At 46.4% G+C, this 23,332-nt stretch overlaps 2 protein-coding genes and 1 non-coding gene across 4 annotated transcripts in view; 2 read left to right on the top strand and 1 right to left on the bottom strand.

The window, feature by feature from the left end:
• Positions 1-19,696, top strand: part of CSKMT (citrate synthase lysine methyltransferase) — a 90,206-nt gene extending 70,510 nt beyond the window's left edge. For both annotated transcript variants that reach the window (XM_069965295.1, XM_069965294.1), the window contains exons 3-5: positions 12,569-12,644; positions 17,850-17,957; positions 18,430-19,696. In XM_069965295.1, coding sequence (XP_069821396.1) covers positions 12,569-12,644; positions 17,850-17,957; positions 18,430-19,076 — 831 coding nt within the window. In that variant the 3' untranslated portion in view covers positions 19,077-19,696. The remainder of the gene's footprint in view (positions 1-12,568; positions 12,645-17,849; positions 17,958-18,429) is intronic.
• Positions 5,183-11,834, bottom strand: C4H11orf98 (chromosome 4 C11orf98 homolog). The gene is made up of 4 exons (XM_069968196.1): positions 11,747-11,834; positions 8,212-8,336; positions 6,739-6,836; positions 5,183-5,711 (listed from the first exon to the last, which is right to left on the bottom strand). Exons 1-4 carry the CDS (start codon positions 11,780-11,782, stop codon positions 5,545-5,547), a joined length of 426 nt encoding a protein of 141 aa, XP_069824297.1. The 5' UTR covers positions 11,783-11,834; the 3' UTR covers positions 5,183-5,544.
• Positions 11,995-12,127, top strand: LOC138790424 (small nucleolar RNA SNORA57). The gene has a single exon (XR_011363080.1). It is a non-coding gene; the product is annotated as a small nucleolar RNA SNORA57 (small nucleolar RNA).
• Positions 19,697-23,332: the final 3,636 nt, after the last annotated feature.

Raw genomic sequence — 23,332 nt, 5'->3', positions numbered from 1 at the left:
TATTGGCATAACTATTAAAGGGATATTCCACTCAAACATAACTTTTCATATGTTGCTGCCCATAGTGAGACTAACAATTCCTTCCATACTTGTCATTATCTTTTCAGTCTCCTTCCCCCAGTTCTCAGCTGCTGCTTTCTGCTTAAAACACAAAAATCTGTATATGAGCCTTTGTCTCCATCTCCCACTTTCCTGCACGATGCGGAGGCCTGGAAGACTGGGTTAACCCTATCTCCAGGGCTGTGGTGGAGCTGGAGAAGATGGTGCCAGAAATCAGCGACCTGGAGAACCGCCTGCGTAGTAACAACCTGCGAATCTTGAGATTGCCAGATTGAGTGGAGGGGAAGGATCAGTTGCATGTACTACGCAGTAGCTGAAACCCCTTCTGCCAGAGATTGAGTTCTCCTTGGTGTTTGCAGTGGAGCGAGTGCATTGAGTACCAGCCAGACCTCCCCTGCCTGAGTCTCTTCCAAGGTGCATCTCCTGAATAGTACCAACTGGGACTTGGTCCTTCCACACCCCAGACGTCTGCCGTTTATTAAGTATAACGGAACTCAGGTGTCCATCTTCCCGGACTTCTCTGCAGATCTCCAGAAGAAGAGGGTCACCTATATGGCAGTGAAGCGCAAACTTAAAAGTTATAAAAATCACCAATATACACTTATTATAGGAAATGCTTATAAAGTGCTTTTTTTCCCCTGCACTTAATACTGCATCAAAGGCTTCACTTCCTGGATAACATGGTGATGTCACTTCCTGGATAACACGGTGATGTCACTTCCTGGATAACATGGTGATGTCACTTCCTGGATAACACGGTGATGTCACTTCCTGGATAACACGGTGATGTCACGACCCGACTCCCAGAGCTGTGCGGCCTGTGGCTGCTGGAGAGGATGATGGCAGGGGGACACTGAGCATCCCCCTGCCATCATCCTCTCCAGCAGCCACAGCCTGCACAGCTCTGGGAGTCGGGTCGTGACATCACAATGTTATCCAGGAAGTGACATCACCATGTTATCCAGGAAGTGAAGCCTTGATGCAGTAGTAAGTGCAGGGGGAAAAAAAGCACTTCCCGTAATAAGTGTATATTGCTGATTTTTATAATACATATAATACAATACTTTAATAAAAATTTTCACCGGACTTCTCATTTAAGGAGTGCAATATTCCATACTCTATGGCATATCCCGCTTGCGGGTGGTGGATGGCGATAAAGTGCTGTTCTCTGGGACTCCGCAAGATGCGGAGGAATGGCAGTATAGGCAATGTCAGAGGTCTTCTCGCCTGGACTAATTGCCCGGTTACCTGTGTGAGTATGGTTCCGAGGTCTGGTACTATTTACAATGCTTAGCCTCCCTCCAGCAGGGATGCTAACTAAGACTCCACAATAGGCGGAGCAGATGGAATTTGGGTCTCTTTGCCAGGGGTATTTGTCACACTGCATCTCTATGCATCCTGCAGTTGTTAACTGTTATCTATCCTGTTTCTCTAAACCTCTGTTAAATCAGAGCAGCTGAAAATATACTGTACCTACGCTCCGGATCAGAGTTTGCTGTTTATTTTCTATACTTATTGTGCACCAGAGGGCAGCAGTGCTCCAGCTATGAGAGTAATATCTGCAATTCTGGATATGCCACGTAACTGATGTATATATGTAAATATTTTGTTCTTTTAGCTATAACTCCTGTGTATATGACTGCTGAGTCACTCCTAGCAGGGACATGGGGTGACTCTAAGTGACATATTTTGCTCAATTCTCTGGTTACCTGCAGCAATACCAGCATTCGTCTCTCTAATGGCCCATTCCCACTGAGCAAAAGAGGCTGAATTTACAAGCAGTGTCTGCACGGAGGATTCTGCTTGAGATTCTGCCTCTCCTATTGATTCAACGGGATTTCTTGTGCACCTCAGCTCTCCGCTCAAAGAATCCCATTGAAGCCAGGCAGAATCTCAAGGGGAATCCGCTGTGCAGACCCTTCTTGTAAATTCAGCCTCTTTCTCAGTGGGAATGGGCCCTTAGGGTACTATTACACGGAACGATAATTGGCCGAATCGGCCCGATTCGGCCGATTATCGCTCCATGTAATAAATACAACGATCAGCCTATGACAACGATCATCGGCTGATCGTTGATATAGGTTCTGACCTATTTTCGCTGGTCGCCGACCGAGCACGGCTACGTATAATAGCGGTGCGCGGCCGGCGGCTGATGATATACATTACCTATCCACGTTCCAGGGCTGCTCCTGCGGTCTTCTCCCCGTCCCTCTCGCTCTGGCTTCAGCTGTCAGAGCCCGGCCAATCACATGCCGCGGCGGTCCCGGCCTGTGATTGGCTGAGCGGCCTGTCAGCTGACAGGCCACTCTGAAGTTAGAGCGCGCAGGACCTGTGGAGAAGTGGACCGCAGAAGCAGCCCTGCAGCCTGGATAGGTAATGTATGTAGTTTAAACAAGGGCTGCAAGGACATCGGTAACGATGTCCTTGCAGCCCTTGTTAAACGATTATCGGGCCGTGTAATAGGCCCAGTAACCGAGCAACGATCTTTTACAGGTATTATCGGGCCCCCATCGGCCCGTGTAATACCACCCTTAGAGAGACACAGTTTATCTTCTATACTGCTTATTGTGCACTAGAGGGCAGCAGAGTGTAAGCTATAAGAGTAATATGCCCACACTTTAACTCTTGATCTACCACGTTACTTTCCATTGGAATGCAGCTCTTATCGGCCTATTTCACTCCTTAATGGTGCGTTCACACCTACAGGATCTGCAGCTGATTTTCTGCAGCAGATTTCATTTAAATAACTGAACACAGCATCAAATCTGCTGCAGATCCTGTAGGTGTGAACGCACCCTAACCTAGATTATAAGATTCGGACAAAAATACTAGCGAACAGATTAAATAAATTTATTACTGAGATTATCCCCTCTGATCAGTCGGGTTTCATATCTGGCCGCTCAACCTAGATAATATTTGTTCAGTCTCTCATTTCCTCTTTTCTTATACCAACTAGAAACTCAATTTTGAATTCACCATGAGGTCTGTAAGCTGGGGGTTGTATGTAGAGATCAAGTAAAATAGAAAAATAGTAGAAAAATAAAAAAAAAAGTAGAAAAATAAATGCCATAGATCAGAGATGTGACGTGGAGTCACTGAATGTAAAGGAGTACTTCCATCTCAGCATGTTATCCTCTATCTGTAGGGTAAGGGATAACAAGCTGATCGCTGGGAATCCCACAGATTCTAAGAATCGTCCTTGCAATGAATAGAGCACTTATGGCATCTGTGCTTCACTCATTCTCTATGGGATAACAAGCTGAGATGGGAATACCCCTCTAACACCACATTTGTCTTCCTATTGCTTCCCCCCCCAGTGATAACAGCCGATTGCTGGGATATGAAAAGAAGACATGGTGGCTTCATGAAATAACATCTTTAATCAGAAAAATAGAAAAAAATAGCTGAATATAAAATTCCATATACAGTAACAATGATTGGTATCACAGGTTGTAAAGGAGGCACCTCACTAGGATCCACTGCACAAGTATTGTGGAGCAGCATTTTATAAGGGAGATTTAATAAGGAAGGGCCCCAGGCGTACGCCACAATAAAGGGGTACCCCTGTTTGCTTGACCTTTGTGCAATGCCTGCAGCAAGCACAGGGCCTGCCAGCTTTACTAAGAGGTGGGAGCCTCTTAGTAAATCCGGATGGGAAAAGGGGACAGGGCTTTATCTAAGAGTGTAAATACCCCCCAAAGTTCACAGTGCTTGAACTCTTAGGGGGGGAATTATCAAAGGGTGTAAAATTTAGACTGGTGCAAACTACCCACAGCAACCAATCACAGCTCAGCTTTAGGCAGTGCAGAAAGGAAAGAGGAGCTGTGATTGGTTGCTGTGGGCAGTTTGCACCAGTCTAAATTTTACACCCTTTGATAAATCTCCCCCTTAGCCTTGAAACATGGCTAGGGATACATAAAACTAGAAATTATTGTATAAAGACAGTACCAAAAAAACCCTGAAAACTATTTTATTCAGATACCTCAGACCCCTTTTTACATCAGTCCCTAAATACTGTGTAGCAGTGTAATGTGATCCCATAGCAGAATAGATTCACTATGGACATCAGATATGGTTTCCAGAAACTGCTAGGAAAGAAGAGTCTTCTACAATATTCTCAGGTGATACATTCTTTAATGCTGCAGGTAGCAAGTAGTTCTGGGCCATGGTCCTTTATAACAGATGAAAGGCATAACTACTGCACGTAGTCTGTTGTCAGTCACTGGTAGGAAGTACTTTGTATACACAGAGCACACCATGGGACATGACACTTGTTTCATCTATCAGTGTCTGGGCCATATTCTACAGTCCAGCTGCAGTTTTTATGCTTACTGAACCACAAGTCATTAAAGGTGCTCCGCGGTGATGTCTGCCTGTCCAGCTAGATGTAATTGATCTCTCCCTGTTTGGGTATAGCGAGATATATCAACCACGGCTGGCAAGGCAGGGAGAAGCCACGGGGTATCCCCTTAAATGACTTGTGGTTTGGTTACCTAAAAGTGACAAAAGGTTACAGCTATTCACTTGCAAAAAGGTTGTGTGTGGTAGTCCAATTCAGCTCCATTCACTTCAATGGAACTGAGCTGCAAAACCTACACCCAAACTGGCGACAAGAAGAGTGGTGCTGTTTCAAGAAGAAAGCGGCCATGTTTCTGTAAGGGTCATATTACAAGGGCCGACTACCGCCCAATTATTTTAGTAAACGAGCGCCGATCTGCTAGATTGACGCTCGTTTACTGGACGGCCCGATAATCAGGCAGTAAAAGCTGCATGGACATCATTAGCCCTTGCCCAAACACCTGATACCTTACCTCTCCATGCTCTTCTCTCCTGTGCTCCACAGCTCCCTACTCCTGGCGGCAGCAGCAGCGTCTGAGAGGCCTGTTAGCTGAAAGGCCGCTCAGCCAATCACAGTCCGGGACCCCTTGTGGGGACACTGCAGCCGTTGGGACCAGGAAGCTGCAGAGCACAGGAGAGAAGATCAGGAACTGGAAGAGGTAAGGTATCAGGTGTTTGGGCAATCGTCAGCCTTTGGCTGCGCATCATTACACGTAGCAATGCACGGTGGGCGCCCAACGATTTTAGGTCCAAACCTACACTATTAGCTGATGAAATGATCATCGGCTGATCTTTGGTGTAGGTTTGGACCTAAAATCGTTGGGCGCCCACCGCACATCGACCGATAATTGGCCCAATTTGGCCGATTATAGCTCTGTGTAATAGGGCCCTAACTCTAAAAAAACCCTTTAGGAAGACCGGTTTTGTTTTTTGTTTTTATACTTTTGCACAGGCCTGCTAAGCTGAATTATAGGAGGAAACAGCGGCTGATCAACAGAAAGTCCCCATAAAGAATCTTCTTCCATTGATGAGCAGCCACATGTGTTCACCAGAATTGTGGAAGTGATCTTTTGTATATTGTGTTATTACTACAGAACGGCCCTAGAAATGGGCAAGAGGCGGCTGTCCAGCTGATCACATGGATCCCTATGCAAGGGATCCACCCTCAGCACTGGTTTCTGGGGCAACTTCTTCCATTTCCACATCCTGCTGAGACATCTTGGATTTTCTTTTTTTGGTGCTATTCTTTGGTGCTACAACGTTCTCAACTTCCATGCTGTTCATCGCTTTTTGAGGCTTAGACATGGGCTCCACTGAAACAGATAATCATATATGCATATTATTGATGGGCAATATCCAGTGAGCTATGATTATAGACAATGTCTATTAGTTAGGTTCTGTTCACATTAGTGTCTCTTAGTACACCAGGAGCCAGCCCCCCACCCCCCCTCAATCTCTTAGGGCCAGTTTACAAAGAGCAAAAGTGGTGGAATTCCGAAGAATCCCGCCTGCCTCAGTGTGTCAATGTGCACCTTTGCTTCCGTCGCTCTCAACATGTTGATTCTTTGAGCGGAGAGCAAGCCCTCCCATAGAGACAGTGTGTGACACTGAGGCAGGATTCCACGGCAGAGCTCTTTTGCTCCTTGTGAACTAGCCCTCAGGGGCCTATTCCATGGAGCGATAATCGGGCCGATTCAGACGGTTATCGCTACGTGGAATAGAGACAACGATCAGCTGGTGATTGTTTCATCGGCTGATCGTTTATTTAGGTCCAAACCTAAAATCATCGGGCACTGAGCGTGCATCGCTGTGTGGGTGACCGACGATTTCACAAGCACCATACTTTACCTTAGCATGTTGCAGGGCTTCTCCTGCGCTCCTTCTTCCTCCCGGCCCCCCGTGGGCAGCAGCAGCTTCGGAGCAGTGATTGGCTGAGCGGTCTGTCAGCTCAGACAAGCCGCACCGAAGCTGCTGCTGCGTGAAGGACCGGGAGGCAGAAGGAGCGCAGGAGAAGCCCTGCAACATGCTTAGGTAAAGTATGGTGTTTAAACAAGGGCTGCAAGGACATCGGCAACGATGTCCCTGCAGCCCTCGCTAAATGATTATTGGGCCGTGTAATAGTAAACGAGCGCTGATCTAGCAGATCGGCGCCCGTTTACATTAATCGGGCCCCCATCAGCCCGTGGAATAGGAACCCTAAGGAAGTGTTTAGTTTTCCACTCCAATAATAACATTGGTATTGTCACAAGTGTGAACAAAAAACTGACAAACTTTTTGTGAGAATAGAATTCCCAGACGCATTACTCATCCACAAAGGCACCCCCATTATCCCCAACATACCATCCATGGACGCTTTCTCTTTCTGGAGATGCTGAAGTTGCTTAATCAATTTTCTCTTCTTCTTCCCAGAAAGTGTAATATTTGCTCTAGCGCTGGAACTAGAAAGACAAAAACAGAACACCTATATGTGAATACAGTATTAGGCTATGTTCATACATAGTAAGAGACCAGCCGTTCCGTGACCCGGCCGGTCTCTGAAAAGATCATCCCGGCCGGTACTGCAGGATGATCTTTGTAGCCGCAGGGTTCTAATGTGGGCGCACCCGTGCGCACCTGCATCAGAACTCCCCACAACACACTATGGAGCGTGCGGCCAGAGCCTCTCGCTCCATGGTGTGCACTGACAGGGTTTTCTGCGGCCGGTATTCAATGAATAGCGGCCGCAGAAAACTGACATGTCAGTTGTTTGCGGCGCCGCTAGGGATCCCGGCCGGAGCGTATACTATCTGCAATCGGCAACAACAGCCGTAGTTATACGAAAATATACGTAGTGTGAACATAGCCTTAGGTGTATAGCTTATGGAAGCAGGAAGAAAGGCAGGGGTGGGGAATTAGGGGGGAGGCGAGTACAGAGGCTTTTTATGTTTTCAATCCACATGGAGGCATATAACAAAAATTAATTTTTTCCTGAAAAACTCATTTAAAGGGGTATTCCACTAACTTTATATGTTGCTGCCCATGTTGAGACTAACAATTCCTTCCATACTTATTATGTATTCAATCTCCTCCTCCCATTTCTGAGCTGCTGCTTCCTGCTAAAAACACAAAAATCTGTGTGTGAGCCTCTCTCTCTGTCTCCCCCTCCTCCCCTTCTGAGACAGCTGATGTAAAGAAGTTTCTGACTGGCTTTATCTGCAACATTGTAGCTTCTTTGTAAGGCTGGGAGGATTAATCTCAGTGAGATTGTTAGCAACTTGACCTCAGAATATCCCTACCAGCCTTACAAAGAAACTACAATGTTGCAGATAAAGCCTGCCAGGGACCTGTTTACATCAGCTGTCTCAGAAGGGAGGGGGGAGGAGGGGGAGATGGAGAGAAAAGCTCACACACAGATTTTTGTTTCTTTAGCAGAAAGCAGCAGCTTAGAACTGGGGGAAGGAGACTGAATAGATAATAGGTATGGAATAAATTGTTAGTCTCACATGGGCAGCAACATAACAAAAGTTATGTTTGAGTGGAATATTCCTTTAAGGGCTCCTTCATACTGTTATTTTGTTTTGTTTTTGTGTTCTTCCTTATTTAATGTCATAGACTAGGTTCACGCTGCGTTATTGCATCTGTTTTACTGCATTTTTTCCAGTATTTTTAATTTTAACATACAGAAAAACAGATAAATTTCAATCAGTTTTTCTTTAATATAATGTAATGGAAACTAAAATGAAACTGATGCTGGGGGGGGGGGGGGGGTCGCATACAACAGCATCCACTTATGCATGAGTTTTTTTCCTTTAAATGTATACGCTTTGCACCGACCTTCTCTTCCGTAAGTGATGACGTGTTATTAACTCTTTGTCTACCACAGCGCCAACGATCTTATGCTTCTTTCGTTTCTCCCGGGAAATCACACGACGTCTCTTAAAGACATTTTTTTTCAAGTCCTGTTGTAGAAAAACAGATAAAAGTGATAACCTAGTGACAACATGGCAACACAACCTACACAACACTCAAACCTTGTGTCTCATGGCCGTCACCTGTTATTAAAGTGATAGTCACCCCCTTTTTGGTATGTGCGGTTCTCAGCACCATTCAAAAGCTTACATACTGCACAATTCATATCTACTTCTAGAAAATATGTTTTTTCTCAAAACTGCTTTTCATCATTGGTGGGCTGTGTCATCTGAGCAGGGTCCAGGCCATGACGCCGCATCTTCCTGCCTACGTGGGCACCATAGTCCCCACCCCCTCTATGACATCATCAGCAGGTGCCGCTGGGGGAAGGAAAAATCATCTTGCCAGGATTCTGTGGCGCAGGCGTGGTTGTGCACAGATTCAGAGCAAAATGACTTCCTGGCCTCCACTGCAATATGAGCGGCACCTGCAGAGGGAGGCGGAGACTATGGCACGCAGGTGGTGAGACAGCGGTGCAACGGCCTGAAGCCCCGCTCAGATGATACTGGCGACCAATAATGAAAAGCAATTTTATATGTTTTATTAGAGGTATATATGAAATGTGCAGCTTGCAAGCTTTTGAATAGTGCTGAGAACTGCACATTCTAAAAAAGGGGGTGACAATATCACTTTAAAGGGGTTATCTAGGATTGGGGGGAAGGGGATAGAACCCCGAAACGTGTTTGACGCTATTTACACTCACAAGCTACACTATATATATATATATATATATATATATATATATATATATATATCTCATCTCTGCTATTTACTCAACTAGTAAGAACGAAATCTCTCACTGACTCATTTTAAAGCTGTAAGGGGCCCCATTCCATCTAGAAACACGCGAAACACACCCCAACGCCCAGAAGGACCGGGCGATGGCGACAGAGAGGACTAGTCCAGCCATATCACTTTGAGTAATGAGGTGCTCATATACCAGCAGCACATTACATATCTTATACTCTGTGCTTATATACATGTATGGGGATCCCACCACATTGGAAAGATACAGCAGTCTAGCAGCGATAATTTGTGTGGTGAACATAGCCATTACATCATATTCAGTTCTCAGTGGAGAGATGTGAGACTCTGTCCACCACCACACTGAACACTGTGTTTGGTACAATACTCATGACCTTTCTACTACTTGTGGATGTCCCCGACCACCAGCGCGTTTAGCTGCCTTTAGTATGAGGTGTATGGGCACCATGATATAGGACTCCAGCTTGACCAGCGATCTGGTCCTTTTATTCTTATCTTCCCATGCTAAGACCTTAGCGTATACAGCACAAATTAACCCTCCTAAACCATTGAAATGAATGGCATCTGCTGCTCTCAGCCACAATGTACATCAGCATCCAGTTGTCGGTGGATGCTCAATACTAAGGGATACACAAAACACAGTGTAAACCAAGTCTTAGGGTGCGTGCACACTACGGAATTCCCATGTACAGTATATCCCGTGGCGTATTCCGCCGCTAGAATAGACACTATTCTATGCATGGCCGGATTCTGGATTCCGCCAAAAGAAGTGAAATGTCAATTCTTTCGGCGGAATGCGGAATCCGCCTGTGCATAGAATAGTGTCTATGACACGGGCGGAGATGCACGCTGATGCGTGCGGGTACGAGCGACGGAATACACCGCAGGTTATAAGCGGGAACTCCGTAGTGTGCACGCACCCTAAGGCTGGGTTCACACTATGTATATTTCAGTCAGTATTGTGGTCCTCATATTGCAACCAAAACCAGGAGTGGATTAAAAACACAGAAAGGATCTGTTCACACAATGTTGTAATTGAGTGGATGGCCGCCATTTAATGGCAAATATTTGTTGTTATTTTAAAACAACGGCTGTTATATTGAAATAATGGCCGTTCTTTACCATTATATGGCGGCCATCCACTCAATTTCAACATTGTGTGGACAGATCCTTTCTGTTTTTAATCCACTCCTGGTTTTGGTTGCAATACTGACTGAAATATACGTAGTGTGAACGCAGCCATAGGCTATGTTCACACTGCGTATATGTCCGGCCGCATATTTTCGCGGCCGGACATATACGCGGTAAACTCCGGCCGGAGATTCACGCTACTTGCGGCCGGCTACGTACGGACCGCGAACTTACGCCCGAAGTCTACTTACGCTTCCCGAGCGCCCTACGTAGCGATCTGACAGCGGTCTTTCACTTGGAAAGCTTCGCCTAGCCCCGGACACCCCACAGAACCTTTTGGATCAGCACAAAAAGCTGCAAAAATGAAGAAATCCCCACTACGTACGGGACCACATGTAACGCTACGGGCGTAGGTTACGGCATTTTCGTCCGCAAACAATGGTCTGGTTCATTTTTTACGCCGCCGCGTACAATCCGGGCGTAAGTTCGTACGTAGTGTGACCTGTGCGCCCGTAGATCGTATACTTTGCATTATACGCAAACTACGTAAGTCTCCGGCCGCTTATTCACGGAACGCGCTACGGCCGGAAACTTACGTAGTGTGAGCCTTAAAGTGAATGTACCATCAGGCCCGGACTAAAGTACTGGAGGTGCGCCGACCCCCCCCCAGTGGGAGGAATCCCCTGCCCTTCTATGACGTGGCTCTATTAGAATCAATGGAGCCGTATCATAGAGGGGTGGGGGTTTCCTCCCACTGGGGGTGGGTCGGCGCGCCTCCAGTGCTTCAGCCCGGGCCTGATGGTACACTCACTTTAAAGTGAATTTACCATCAGGTACATTGCTTTCATTTTTTTATATGAATAGACCAGCATGGGGATGCCAGTGATGCGGTCCTTTTTTTTTTGAGCTGCGACCCAGTTCCCACACACATTGACAGTATATGTGACAAAACCCCTGCCCCTCTGTGACGTGACTCCATCAATTCTATGGCTAAAAAAAAAGGACCGCTACACCGACATCCCTGTGTCGGTCTATTCATATAAAAAACGTAAAGCGATGTACCGGATGATACCTTCACTTTAACCCCTTCCTAACATATGACATACATATTAGTCAGGCTCATAGGCGGTGGGCACAGGCTGCTATCAGCTATAGGGGCTCCATCGCGCTTTGGGTCCCCTCACAGCTTAGCGCCTCTATACTGTTACTGTAGGGACCCCCATAAGGCACCATGATATCAACAGGTTGTTTTAATAACAGCTCCCCCTTAAGCTTAACATTACTCAGATAACATTAAAATCCCTTTAATCCAAGGAAAGGTGGAGGCGTCACCCATAGCAACCAGCCAGACCTCCTGCCTACATCTTCCAAAGAAGCCTGCCACATACTAACCAGAATCTGACTGGTTGCTATGGAAACCTCCTCCACTCTCTCCCCCCTTGCCGTTCAGGGTTACATCAGTACCAGTACACATGAACAGCACGGAACGCTTATTAGTAAATACCGTTTTCGGCCGGTTGATCTTCCCTCCGGGAGCCATGCTGCAGTCACGTGTGCTCCTCGGCAAACTATTTCCGGTAGTTCTTGCGTTCCAAGCCTCAGTTTCGGTCGCCCGTTGTATTGACCAATTACAGGTTAGTGAGTGGGCGGGGCGGGGGTATATAAGCGCTGACCGCGCTCTGTTCCGTCTCTTCGTTGCGGGACAGGTACGGAGTGGTGTGGGGCTTGTGGTTTGGGTAGAGCTGGGTTGCGCCTCCATTTCTTGGCATGCAGGGTGTTGTCCGTACCCCTGTGTGTAATGTACGGAGGTAGATGATTTCCGGTGCTATGTCTTCGGTGCCAGCTCTTTCCTGGGCTGGTTCTATCCTCAATCACTGGTACAAGTTGTGTACAGGCTCTGTATGGCGGTGCTGGGAGTAGGATAGATGGCGGGCTCTCATCTGGTCTATATATATATATATATATATATATATATATATATATATATATATATATATATATATATATATATATATATATATATATATATATATATATATATATATATATATATATATATATATATAATCTCTCTCAATGGGAGTTTAGCTGCAGTAACTAAGTATGGCCACTACACTCTGTATGGCGCTGGCTGCTTGTGTGTGACTGTGCTGTGAGCCCCACACTGATCTGATACTAATGGCCTACCCTGTAGATAGGTTGTCAATAAACCTGGTCTGAAAGCCCCCTTTAATATCTGTTAGGAAAATGTTATATGTTAAATAGCTTTTATAAGTAGTCGGTGAGTTGAGCTTGATCCATTCTAACCAATCTCATGTTCTTTCAGCTTCTTCAAGGTGAGCTGTGTATGCTGGTGACAAGAAATGATGACTACTGTGCAGAAGATGAAGGGATCTTGGTGTGTATGAGTGACTAGATGCCATGATCCGTACCACTCTGAGGGCATATCTATAGTGTTATGGGACCAGTATTATAAGGGAAATGCCATGGATGTTCCAGTACACTTGTGGTTTATCTCAAAGTGACTCAGGCTTTAAGGGGGTGATCACACACTCATGCAAGGAGCAGATTATATGGAGGACATGTGTAGCTGCCTTCTCTCCATACGCTTTGGTCTCTGTATCTAGGAATTGCCAATAAAAAGCCTGAATGTGTGAACACACTTCTAACGTGCCAATTGGGAATGCAATTACCTGCTGCTATGTAGATGCCTTCTATACTTACATGAGGTGTGCAGGCTGGAGCTGGTCTAAAGCCCCCCCTTCCCCCAATGATGGTGGTGCCAGTGACCATGATTGTATTGGCAGCCTTGCATGGCCATTAGTGAATGCATCCAGGTGGCTTAAGCTAGGTTTAGAAAATCCTTCCTTCAGGCTGGTCTTCCCTTGTATGGCTATCCTCGTAGTCACTGCTGCAGTGATCTCTTGTATCTGTGGTGCTGAAGCCGGTCACTGACTGCAGCATGATATCCCCAATGTACATGTGGTCATAATGGGAACAGATTTGGGGCTTTAAAGGGGTTATCCTGCGCTCCATTTACTTCAACAGAACTGATTTGAAACACTACCCAATTTGGAGACAAGGGGGGGGGGGGGGGGGGAAGGAAGTGGCCATGATTTTGTAGCGCTGGATAACCTCTTAAAGGGGTTATCCAGCGCTACAAGAACATCCACTTTCAGAGACTGCCCCTCCCTTGTCTCCAGCTTGGGCAGGTTTTTGCTGATCACTTCCATTGCAGTGAATGGAGCTTAACTGTGAACTGCATCTGAACTGGAGACAAGTCGTTGTCTCTGAAAGAAAGTGGCCATGTTTTTGTAGCACTGGATAACCCCTTTAGTGTGTAGTCTTAAACTCAGAACCCCCCCCCCCCCCCCCCCCCCCCCCCCATAGACACGAGTGATCCTAAGCACATATATTGCTGTATTGTAACTAACATATCTGATCTCAATAAAGCTGCTTTAAATTAAAGTCTTTGATTAGTTTTCATTTTTCACTTTGTCCTGGACTGTTTCAGTAGGGGGTGGGGGTGTCTTATACACCAGTGTGAGGAGTTCTGTGCAGGGTCTGCAGCAGACTTGATGCTGTGTTCAGTTATTTAGTCAAATCTGTGGATCCTGTACGTGTGAAGCTTCCTTTATGGTGTTAAGAGATATACCTGATAGATATTTGAAGCCAGAACAGGTCATAAAGGAAAGTTCTCCAAAATCCATTCTTGGCTTTGGCTTCAAAAGTCTGTCAGCTAAATCTGTCTAAACACTTACTCAGACAGTGAGTTCTAGCAGTGCTGTAAGGGTAGCTTCACGCGTACCGACTCGCAGCGTTAATAACTGAGTTGGTCCTGGCAGATCACTTTCACTACATACACACAGCGGTCTGAAGTGTGTATGTAATTCTGCCGGCCGCTGAACCCCTTCACTGCTGCCCGGCTCCCGCTCTGTATACATTACCTGTCCTTGCTGCACGGGGTCCCGGCGTACTGCTCTCCCGCCCGGCCAATCAGCGAGGATAGGTAATGTATGCAGAGCCGGGCGGCAACAGTAGGGGTTAAGCGGAATGGCAGAATTATACTCAGTGGTCGTTCAGATTGCTGTGTATGTAGTGAAGTGATCTGCCAGGACCTAACTGACTCAGTTATTTACGCTGCGAGTCGGTACGTGTGAAGCTACCCTAAAGGTGCTCACAATAATGGCTTATTCCCATGTCCTGCGCCTATGACAGGGAAGCCCTGTACTCAGTGTTTCCCCCCACCTGACATGTATTAATGTAGGGAGTTTCTGGCACTGTAATAAAGCAGCTGCATGGCTCCGTCATTAGTGCCACAGAGTCAAACAGTTGCTGTGCTCCTGGCATCGATACATTATACTGGGGGGAGAAACACAGGCTTTCCTGTAAGATATGGGATGTGGAAGTAAGCCCTGGCTGTCGGAACAAACATCTGGTAAATGTTCCTGCTTGGCTCCCTAGACACACGAATGTTTGGCCTGTCAGCTCCACATGGGTCTCCAAACTGTGGCCCTCTGAAACCACAACTCCCATCATGCCTGGACAGCTAAAGCTTTGGATTTGCCTGTCCAGGCATGATGGCAAATGTAGTTCTGCAACAGCTGGAGGGCCGCAGTTTGGAGACCCATGGCTCAGTGCTTGCTGCTTCCTCACTAGCTGTCAGTGCTACTTCACACACAGTAAGTGGGAGAGGTGCTGCCTAGACAATCAGATTGTCCAGGTAGCCCATAGAAGAGAGTGGTGGTCTGCTGCCACACTTGTGTTGCATAACAGCCAGCAGACAGTCATTGGCAAAATGGTTCATGCAGAAAGGCAATGATGCCTTTCAGTATGAGCATTACCCCAAGCTGCTATTTCCCAAACACCAAAAATTAAAGGATAAACTAATCCTCTCCATGTAACGCTCAGTCCAAACTATGAGACCATGGCTCTACCATTAGGAGTGCTTCTAGCAAAGCGTAGTGGAAGCCTCAGGTGTCATAAGCTTTGGTCAGTAGTGATCAGTGCTGTGCCATAGGGGTACGAGCTGTGGGCCTCATGTCTTCCAGCAGGTGCTGTACACACAGTATGGATCTCTGGAGAATTCCGCAGCATTTACTGTACAGAGACTGCAGCGTCAGATCACCACATTGTAGTGTTTTATATGTTGGGAACTGGCTCAGGTGCCACATCCCTGGTCTCCACCAGTCTTTGTACATCCCGCATCCTGCTGCTGTCCCATGGGACTGAGGTCGGGGAAGAGGTTTTTCCTGCAGATCTGTGATATATGTGGTGAGATGAAGAAATTTAATGAACACAACAGCAGTCTTGCGGTCCCACTCTTAAGGCCTTGTTCACACATGGTGTGTTTGCTCAGTATTTTGTATCTAGCTTTCTGGAAGCAGCAGATTAATATAGTGCAGCGTGCCACAGCATCTTAAAGGCATTTTCTAATGCTGCGTTTACATGAAATGGTTATCGTTTGAATTTTTACAATAACGATCTTTCAACTCGTTATCAATTCGTTGTTGGTCGTTCACTAAAAATTTGCAGATCGCTTCGTGTAAACAGTGTTTCACCGATTCATCCTGTGTGAGATGGGCTTAAGCGATCTTAAGGGTACATTCACACTTACCAGATCCGCAGCTGATTTTATTTAAATAACTGAACACAGCATCAGATCTGCACCATCAAATCTGCTGCGGATCCTGTAGGTGTGAATGCACCCTAAAACGATAACTATTTTTTTCAAATGATCTATCGTTCCGTCTCAGTACTGATCATTATAAAAAACACATTTCTTCTAAATCGTTCGATTGGGCGAATTATTGCTCTGTGTAAAAGGGCTATTGCCTAAACCAATAGTTATACTTGTAGGACTTATTAAGGTAATTTTTTTTTTTAAATACAATAATTTAGCAAACTCTCCTCATCCTGATATGCTGCTCTTTTAGGTTACCAATAATGATGAGCAAATTTACAGTAATGAAACACTTTAGGGGAGATTTATCAAAGAGGTGTAAAGTGAGACTGGCTCAGTTGCCCCTAGCAACCAATCAGATTCCACCTTACATTCCTCACAGATTTTTGGGAAAATAAAAGGTGGAATCTGATTGGTTGCCGGGGGCAACTAAGACAATTCTACTTTACACCATGTTTGATAAATCTCCCCTTTATCTCTGCAATCCGCTCATCAGCCGGCTGCCTTATAACTCACTGTCACTGGGAAAAGCTGGATCCAGTCCTGGGAAACTTCTGCCAGATTCCCAGGACTAGATCCAGCTTTTCCCAGCACCCAGGGAGGAATGGCAGTCAGTTTAAAGGCAGCCAGACGATGAGCGGATTGCAGAAATAACTAAGTGTTTGGTCACTACTGTAAATTCGCTCATCTCTGGTTCCCAACTACAGCTCTGCACTAAAAGCAGTAGTCTGGCTGGTGTATAATATATAAATACGTATACAATAGCAATGCACACACCAACCAGACCGCAGCTCTAAGAGCAGAGCAGTAGTCGGTAAGCTAGACAACCAGCTGTTAACAATGGGAGGGAAAGAGCAGCCTATCAGGAGTAGGAGACAAGTTTGCTAAATGACTTTTCAAAAATATTGAGTGTAACTGTTAGTGGAGATGGGAATACCCCTTTAGGGTACGTTCACACCTACCGCATCCGCAGCGGGTTTGACGCTGCGAGTTAGCAGCGAAATCCCCTGCGGATCCAGTACTGTGAATTTGAATGGGTCCCATACACGCGGCGGATCCGCTGTGTGTATGGGACCCGGCCCCTTTAACCCCCGCGCCACCGGCAGAAAGCCTGCCCACCCGCAACACAGGCCCCCCCCCCGTCCGCACCGCTGGCCGCCCCGAGTACACATTACATGCTCAGCGCCGCGGCTTGATTCAGATTCCCGCCTCCCCTCGCTCCTCTTCAGTCAATCAGGGCTGCTGTGCACTGATTGGCTTAAGAGAGGAGCGAGGGGAGTCAGGAGCTTCACACAGCCGTGGAGCCGAGCAGGTAATGTATGCTCGGGGCGGGGGGCCTGGGCTGCGGGTGGGCAGGCTTTCGGCCGGTGGTGCGGGGGTTAAAGGGGCCGGGTCCCATACATGCAGTGGATTTGCTGCGTGTATGGGACCAATTCAAATTCACAGTAATAGATCCGCAGTGGATTTCGCTGCTAACTCACAGCGTCAAATCCGCTGCGGATCCGGTAGGTGTGAACGTACCCTTAAGGCTATGCTCGCTTGAAAGCAGGTGAAACCAGGCTCCCTACGTCCACCAACTGTAACATGGCTATGAGTGTGATGTCTGCCCTTATATCTATATGCGTAATTGTCACCAGATAAACCTAATCTAATATCTTGTTATAATTAGGTACTGAACTACTTAACCAGGGCTCTGTGCAGGATCAGTGTACCAGGCCGCTCTGCTCCCGTCCATGCCATCTATAGCACATGTATCTATAGCACATGGACTTCTAGTGTAATGTGTCTATGGAGCAGTGGAGACTATGAAAAAATAACTGGGAATTGTAGTTGGACAGATTGGAGACCATTGCTCTTGACACTGTGGTTGTCACATAGAATTTTTCTATTTTCAGAGCTGACTGTATATACCATTATTCCACAGGCCAGAACCCTCTATTGTCCCTGATGTTCAGGCTTCACCGTGTGCTGCTATGCCTGTGCCATCCTCTAGGGAAAAGATATGGGACAAATGGCGACAGAACTCATGGAGGTTGGTACAAAATATTTCCGTTTATATTTTTGAAACGATTCAACCATCCAATATGTGTATAAGTAAAGACATGAGAAAGAGAGAAGCACAGAAGGGGTTACACTAAGCACTCAACAGCAAAGGGAGGGGGGGAGGATTGAGATCATTGCTATCTACACAGGGGACATCTTCCCTGAGCTTAACCAGTGGTCACAGATAAGAGAGAAGCCTTGATTTACCTTTCAGGAACAGTGGATCATCTTCAGCAGGCAGATTGCCAGTAACTACTTAGGCTCTCTCCTGACCATAGTAACAGCTAGTCTCTGCTCCCACCTCCTGTGTTCTGCCCTGATCTAGCCCTTACTAGAGATGGCATCCTCCAATCCTAGCAGATTGCAGGAAATAAAGACACTAGGGGAATGGTAACACACAGGGGGGTTGTTTGAGATGACATTGACCATTTACCTCTTATGTCTTTGTAATAATTTTGCAGAAAGCCTCCGCCACGGTATGGGCAGCAGCTTGGTTTGGGATAACATCTACTCCAGTAAAAGCACCAAGGATTCCTCACACTTTGACTGGTTCTGTGGTTACAAAGATCTGCAAGGACTTCTGCTTCCACTTCTCCATGAAATAGCAGCGAGCATGAAGCCCCCAGGACAACCCCTACAGGTGCTGGACCTGGGATGTGGCACCTCGGATGTAGGACTCGGCCTGTTCTGTGACTCTCACGTACCGCTACGGATAACCTGCATAGACCGCTCGAAGCCTGCAGTACTGGCTATGAGAGAGGTCTATAAGCTAAGAAGTGTTATCCCAAAGCATCAGGGTTCTCACCTTGAATATGTGGAAGGTGACGTGACAGATCTGCGTGATGTCCAGTCTGGTAGCATATCGCTGGTATTAGATAAGGGAACAACGGACGCTCTTCTGCGCTCAGGATCCAGACAAGCACAAGGACTGGTGCAGGAAGCCCTCCGGGTCCTGCAGGTGGGGGGGAAGCTGGTCCAGCTCACAGATGAAGATCCTGATGCTAGACTTGGCTTATTGGAGAAAGCAGGAGTGACTGTAACATTCCATCCTCTGGGGGATGGGGATGGTATAATATACTATGCTTACATTGTGACACGATCCTCATAGAAAAGCATTGCATACTCCAGGCCATCCCTGATGTGGTCATAAAGAGTTACCATGCACTTTCTTAAAGGGGTTGTCTGAGAATAGGTCTCCCCTCAAGGAGACAAAATTTGTTCCATAGTTTTTATCTTTTCTTTCTTCTTACCCCAGTTCTGAGCTGCTGCTTTGTGCTGAAGACACAGAAAACTGTGTGTGAGCTTTTCCGAGCCAAGATGGCTGATGTGACCACATGTAATTAGCATCCCTGGCTGGGTGTTTCTGCACTATTGAATGCCGTTAGGGTTAATCATAGTGAGGTCATCAGCAACTTCATCTCAGATTAACCCTCCCAGCATAACACAGTGCAGACATAGCTGGCCAGGGACTTATTTTCATGAGCCGTCTCAGAAGGGAGGGAAGAGAGAGAGCAGCTCACACATAGTTTTCTGTGTCTTCAGCAGAAAGCAACAGCTCAGAACTGTTGGAAGGAGACTGAAAATAAAAAGTACGGAACAAATTTTTAGTCTCCAGGAGGGATGATTTAGTATGTATTTTACCTGCATGTATCCTGGCTGTGCCAGGTACTAGAGTGCAAGGTGTATATATTGGATATTGATGTAATAAATGACACACAAACAATACAACTTTATTATTCTATGTAGAACATATAACATAAGCACAAAATGCTCCACTTCTCTGCTGAAAACATGGGGGGCAGAACCAATGAGGGTACCAGACGTTAGATTCTCACCTGGGGTGGATTACAGGGGTATTTTTCATCTCCGTGACTGACCATATTGTTACAGAATAAAATCCACTCTACACTGACTGGTACTTCACTATATAATGATAGCTCTACAAAGGTGTCCTGCAGACTATTAGTGATTACAGTGCAGTCATATCCAGTGACTCACAGGTGATATCTTAGCCTCCTCAATTTTTTCCAGCACCGTCCCCACCTCTATAGAAGGTTCTTATCTAATGTCCAAAAGAATAAAAAATGCCCTTTGTTGCCTTAAACAATGAAAGTGAGTAGGTAAATAGGTCTCCCACTAGGTAGGTTGGTCTTTTCCAGTCTGTAGGTTGTCCCAGAAAGTAGCTAGGATCTAGTTTACACAATTTCCATAGTAGGCAGAATTAGGTAGACATGTCCCATAGTAGACAGGTAGTTCCTGCATTAGGTATGGATGTCCCACTGTAGGAACCATTAGGTAAGTATGTAAAAAGGCCCCTCCCCCATTACATGGATACATCACCTACTGTGGTTAGGTAGTTCCGCATTAAAGGAGAAGTCCAGCGATTTCTAAAATGCGGCAGGGGGGAAATTGATTACAAGTAGGGACATACCACTCCCCGTTGTATTTGGGGAAAAGCCCCAAAGGACTGGCCCAGTCCCAATAGCCGGATTGTGATGTGTCAGCCCCAGAGATCCCGGAGCCTGGCGGGTGTCCTGTGGCCGGTCCTGGCGTTCACCGTGGGCATTGGGAGAGGTTCCCGTGGTGTACTCCATTTGCTAGCTGCCACATTTAGGAAATTGCTGGACTTCTCCTTTAATAATGCTTCCAGCATCCCCCGATCCCCAGTCAAAAATAAAAAAAATTATGTCAAAAATCCAAATCAAAGCAGATCTGTAGAAAGGGTGTAAATGTACACTGTTTATCTGTACAGATCTGATTAAAAAAAAAACTGAATCAGATTTCCCATTAAAATTACTTGCTCAGATTCCATGTGACTTTGGGGGCAAAATCCATAAGGGGTCTAACAAATTACTTAGCATGGACATCCTTAAAGGGGTTGTTCACCCATTTTTTTTTCTTTCAGATAAAGTGGTCCCTGCAAGTGCCAGAGATTTGTTATTTACTTCTATTAGTTTTCCAGTACTTATCAGCTGCTGTATGACCTGCATGAAGTGGTGTATTCTTTCCAGTCTGACACAGTGCTCTCTGCCGACATCTCTGTCCATGTCAGGAACTGTCCAGATCAGTAGCAAATCCCCATAAAAAAAATCTCTCCTGCGCGACATACAGCAGCTGATAAGTACTGGATGGCTTGAGATTTTCTTTTTTTATAGAAGTAAATTACAAATCTCTGGCACCAGTTGATTTGAAAGAAAGAATATTTTGGTGAACCATCCCTTTAAAGGGGGATATTACAGGATAGGGGACTTGCAACTCTATTCATCCTGTATGAAGCTGGCGGGGAAAACCAAGTGCAGCACTCGCCTCTTTCTGTCGGCTCCATAGAGAATGAATAGATTTGTGGGTCACGTGCTGTACCCGCGGACGATCTGGATATCACCAGGCGCGGAGGTCGAACCCCTGCATTCTCTTACTTGTTCCCCCAAGGATAGGGGACAACTAAGTTTTAGGGCAGCTTCACATGTACCTGATTGCAGCGGATTTTACGCTGTGAGTTCTTTAAGAACAAGAGGACACAGTGAGAGGTTAGCTGAAGGTCAAAATCTGAAGCAATATGCAAAAATATTACTTTACTAAAAGAGTAGTAGACGTAGAATAACCTTCCAGTAGAGGTGGTTGGTAAATCAACAGTAAGTGAACGTAAACCTGCCTGGTATATACATACATCTATCCTAATAGGCGGACTAGATGGAGCAGGAGGTCGCTTTCTCACCATGTAGATACTAGGATCCCTATGGGGGACCTCTAGCATGCTATCACTCCTAAATCCTGCCAGGATCCGCAATGTGTGAACAGGGTCATCCAGCAATCTGCTCTGCGTCTGTGCTCATCACATGACCAGGATACGGTTCCTCCCCTGTAAGCGGAGATAGTGAGAACCGTGCACACCTGTACAATCCAAGAAGCGGCCGGTACGCACACAGCCAGCGGGAAACTCCCACAGGAGTTCGGTGAAGCTCCGCCCATCCCGCGTGTGACTGAGCTACTTCCGGTAGCGGTGACTATACTTCCGGTGTCGGTCATGTCCTCTGCCGGAGACCGTATATCGCTGCCTTCGGCTGAGACCTTGGAGCAGTGTTGGAGCTGTAAGATAATATGTGGGGGCGGCCTGCTGGTAGCCGGGGGCTACGTGTACGCCGGAGCGCGGAAGCATGTGCGGGGAGGCATGGCCTCTATGGGGACTATGGCTCAGATCATGTTTGCATTAGGTAAGTAAGTGACGACAGCCAATCAGATGCGAGCAGTGATCAGTACTACAGGAACGAGAGCCAATCAGATGATAGCACTGACTACTGCAGGAATGAGAGCCAATCAGATGAGAGCAGTGACTAATGCAGGGATGACAGCCAATCAGATGAGAGCAGTTATAGTACAAAAGGAATGGCAGCCAATCAGATGGGAGCAGTCATAGTACTGCAGGAATGACAGCCAATCAGATGAGAGCAGAGACTACCAAAAGTAATGACACCCAATCAGTTGACAGCAGTGACTACTGCAGGAATGACAGCCAATCACATGGAGCAGTGATAGTACTACAGGAATGACAGCCAATCAGATGACAGCAGTGACTTCTGCAGGAATGACAGCCAATCAGATGACAGCAGTGACTTCTGCAGGAATGACAGCCAATCAGATGGAGCAGTGATAGTACTACAGGAATGACAGCCAATCAGATGACAGTAGTGACTATTGCAGGAATGACAGCCAATCAGATGAGAGTATTAAAGAGGTAACAGCCAATCGGAGAAGAAAAAGATTTCTCCTACATAAATGGCCTTAATTCTGCACCCCATCCCTTTTTCATTACTATACATATATATATATATATATATATATATATATATATATATATATATATATATATATATATATATATACACACACACATATAGTAAGCCTTCTGTACACTGGTGTAAAGTTGGTGAATAGAACTTGTGTGGGTGGGCAGCAGCAGTCACAGGGAGCCCATGCTTAGTGCCCCTCGTGCCCCCAGCTGTGAGATGCTGCAGCCTTACAGAGTAGATGACCCTGTGCTGTGGCGGCGGTGCCCCCGTCTGGGGTTCGGGCAGCAGCATCGCAGCTGTGGGAGATTCTTCTCGCTTTATGGCTTTCTTTGCTTCCCTCTCCTGTAGCTCCTGCTTGTCCTCTTACTGTCCCAGGGACACCATGTAATTAGTGTGAGGACAACACTCAATGTGATGCGTCACTGTCAAATAACAGAACCCTGAACTTATCATTAATAGATCTGTGCAGGTGCGGCTCCTGCCGTCTGCTGTGATCAGGAGATGGAGCCCTGGCTGTCAATCAAATCCCACCCATTCCCTCCATTATTGTCTTTGGAATGATTCAGTCAGGTTATGG

Source organism: Dendropsophus ebraccatus, chromosome 4 (assembly GCF_027789765.1).
Source record: "Dendropsophus ebraccatus isolate aDenEbr1 chromosome 4, aDenEbr1.pat, whole genome shotgun sequence".
Lineage (NCBI taxonomy): Eukaryota > Metazoa > Chordata > Amphibia > Anura > Hylidae > Dendropsophus > Dendropsophus ebraccatus.
This window is presented reverse-complemented; position numbering and strand designations above follow the sequence as displayed.

Bases quoted from the DNA above. Each gene is read 5' to 3' on its own strand.
- C4H11orf98 (XM_069968196.1), bottom strand. From the start codon at position 11,782: ATGGCTCCCGGAGGGAAGATCAACCGGCCGAAAACG. The intron at 8,337-11,746 runs GTATTTACTAAT...TTTCTACAACAG, and splicing joins AGATCAACCGGCCGAAAACG to GACTTGAAAAAAAATGTCTT. The intron at 6,837-8,211 runs GTCGGTGCAAAG...TTGTCTTTCTAG, and splicing joins CATCACTTACGGAAGAGAAG to TTCCAGCGCTAGAGCAAATA.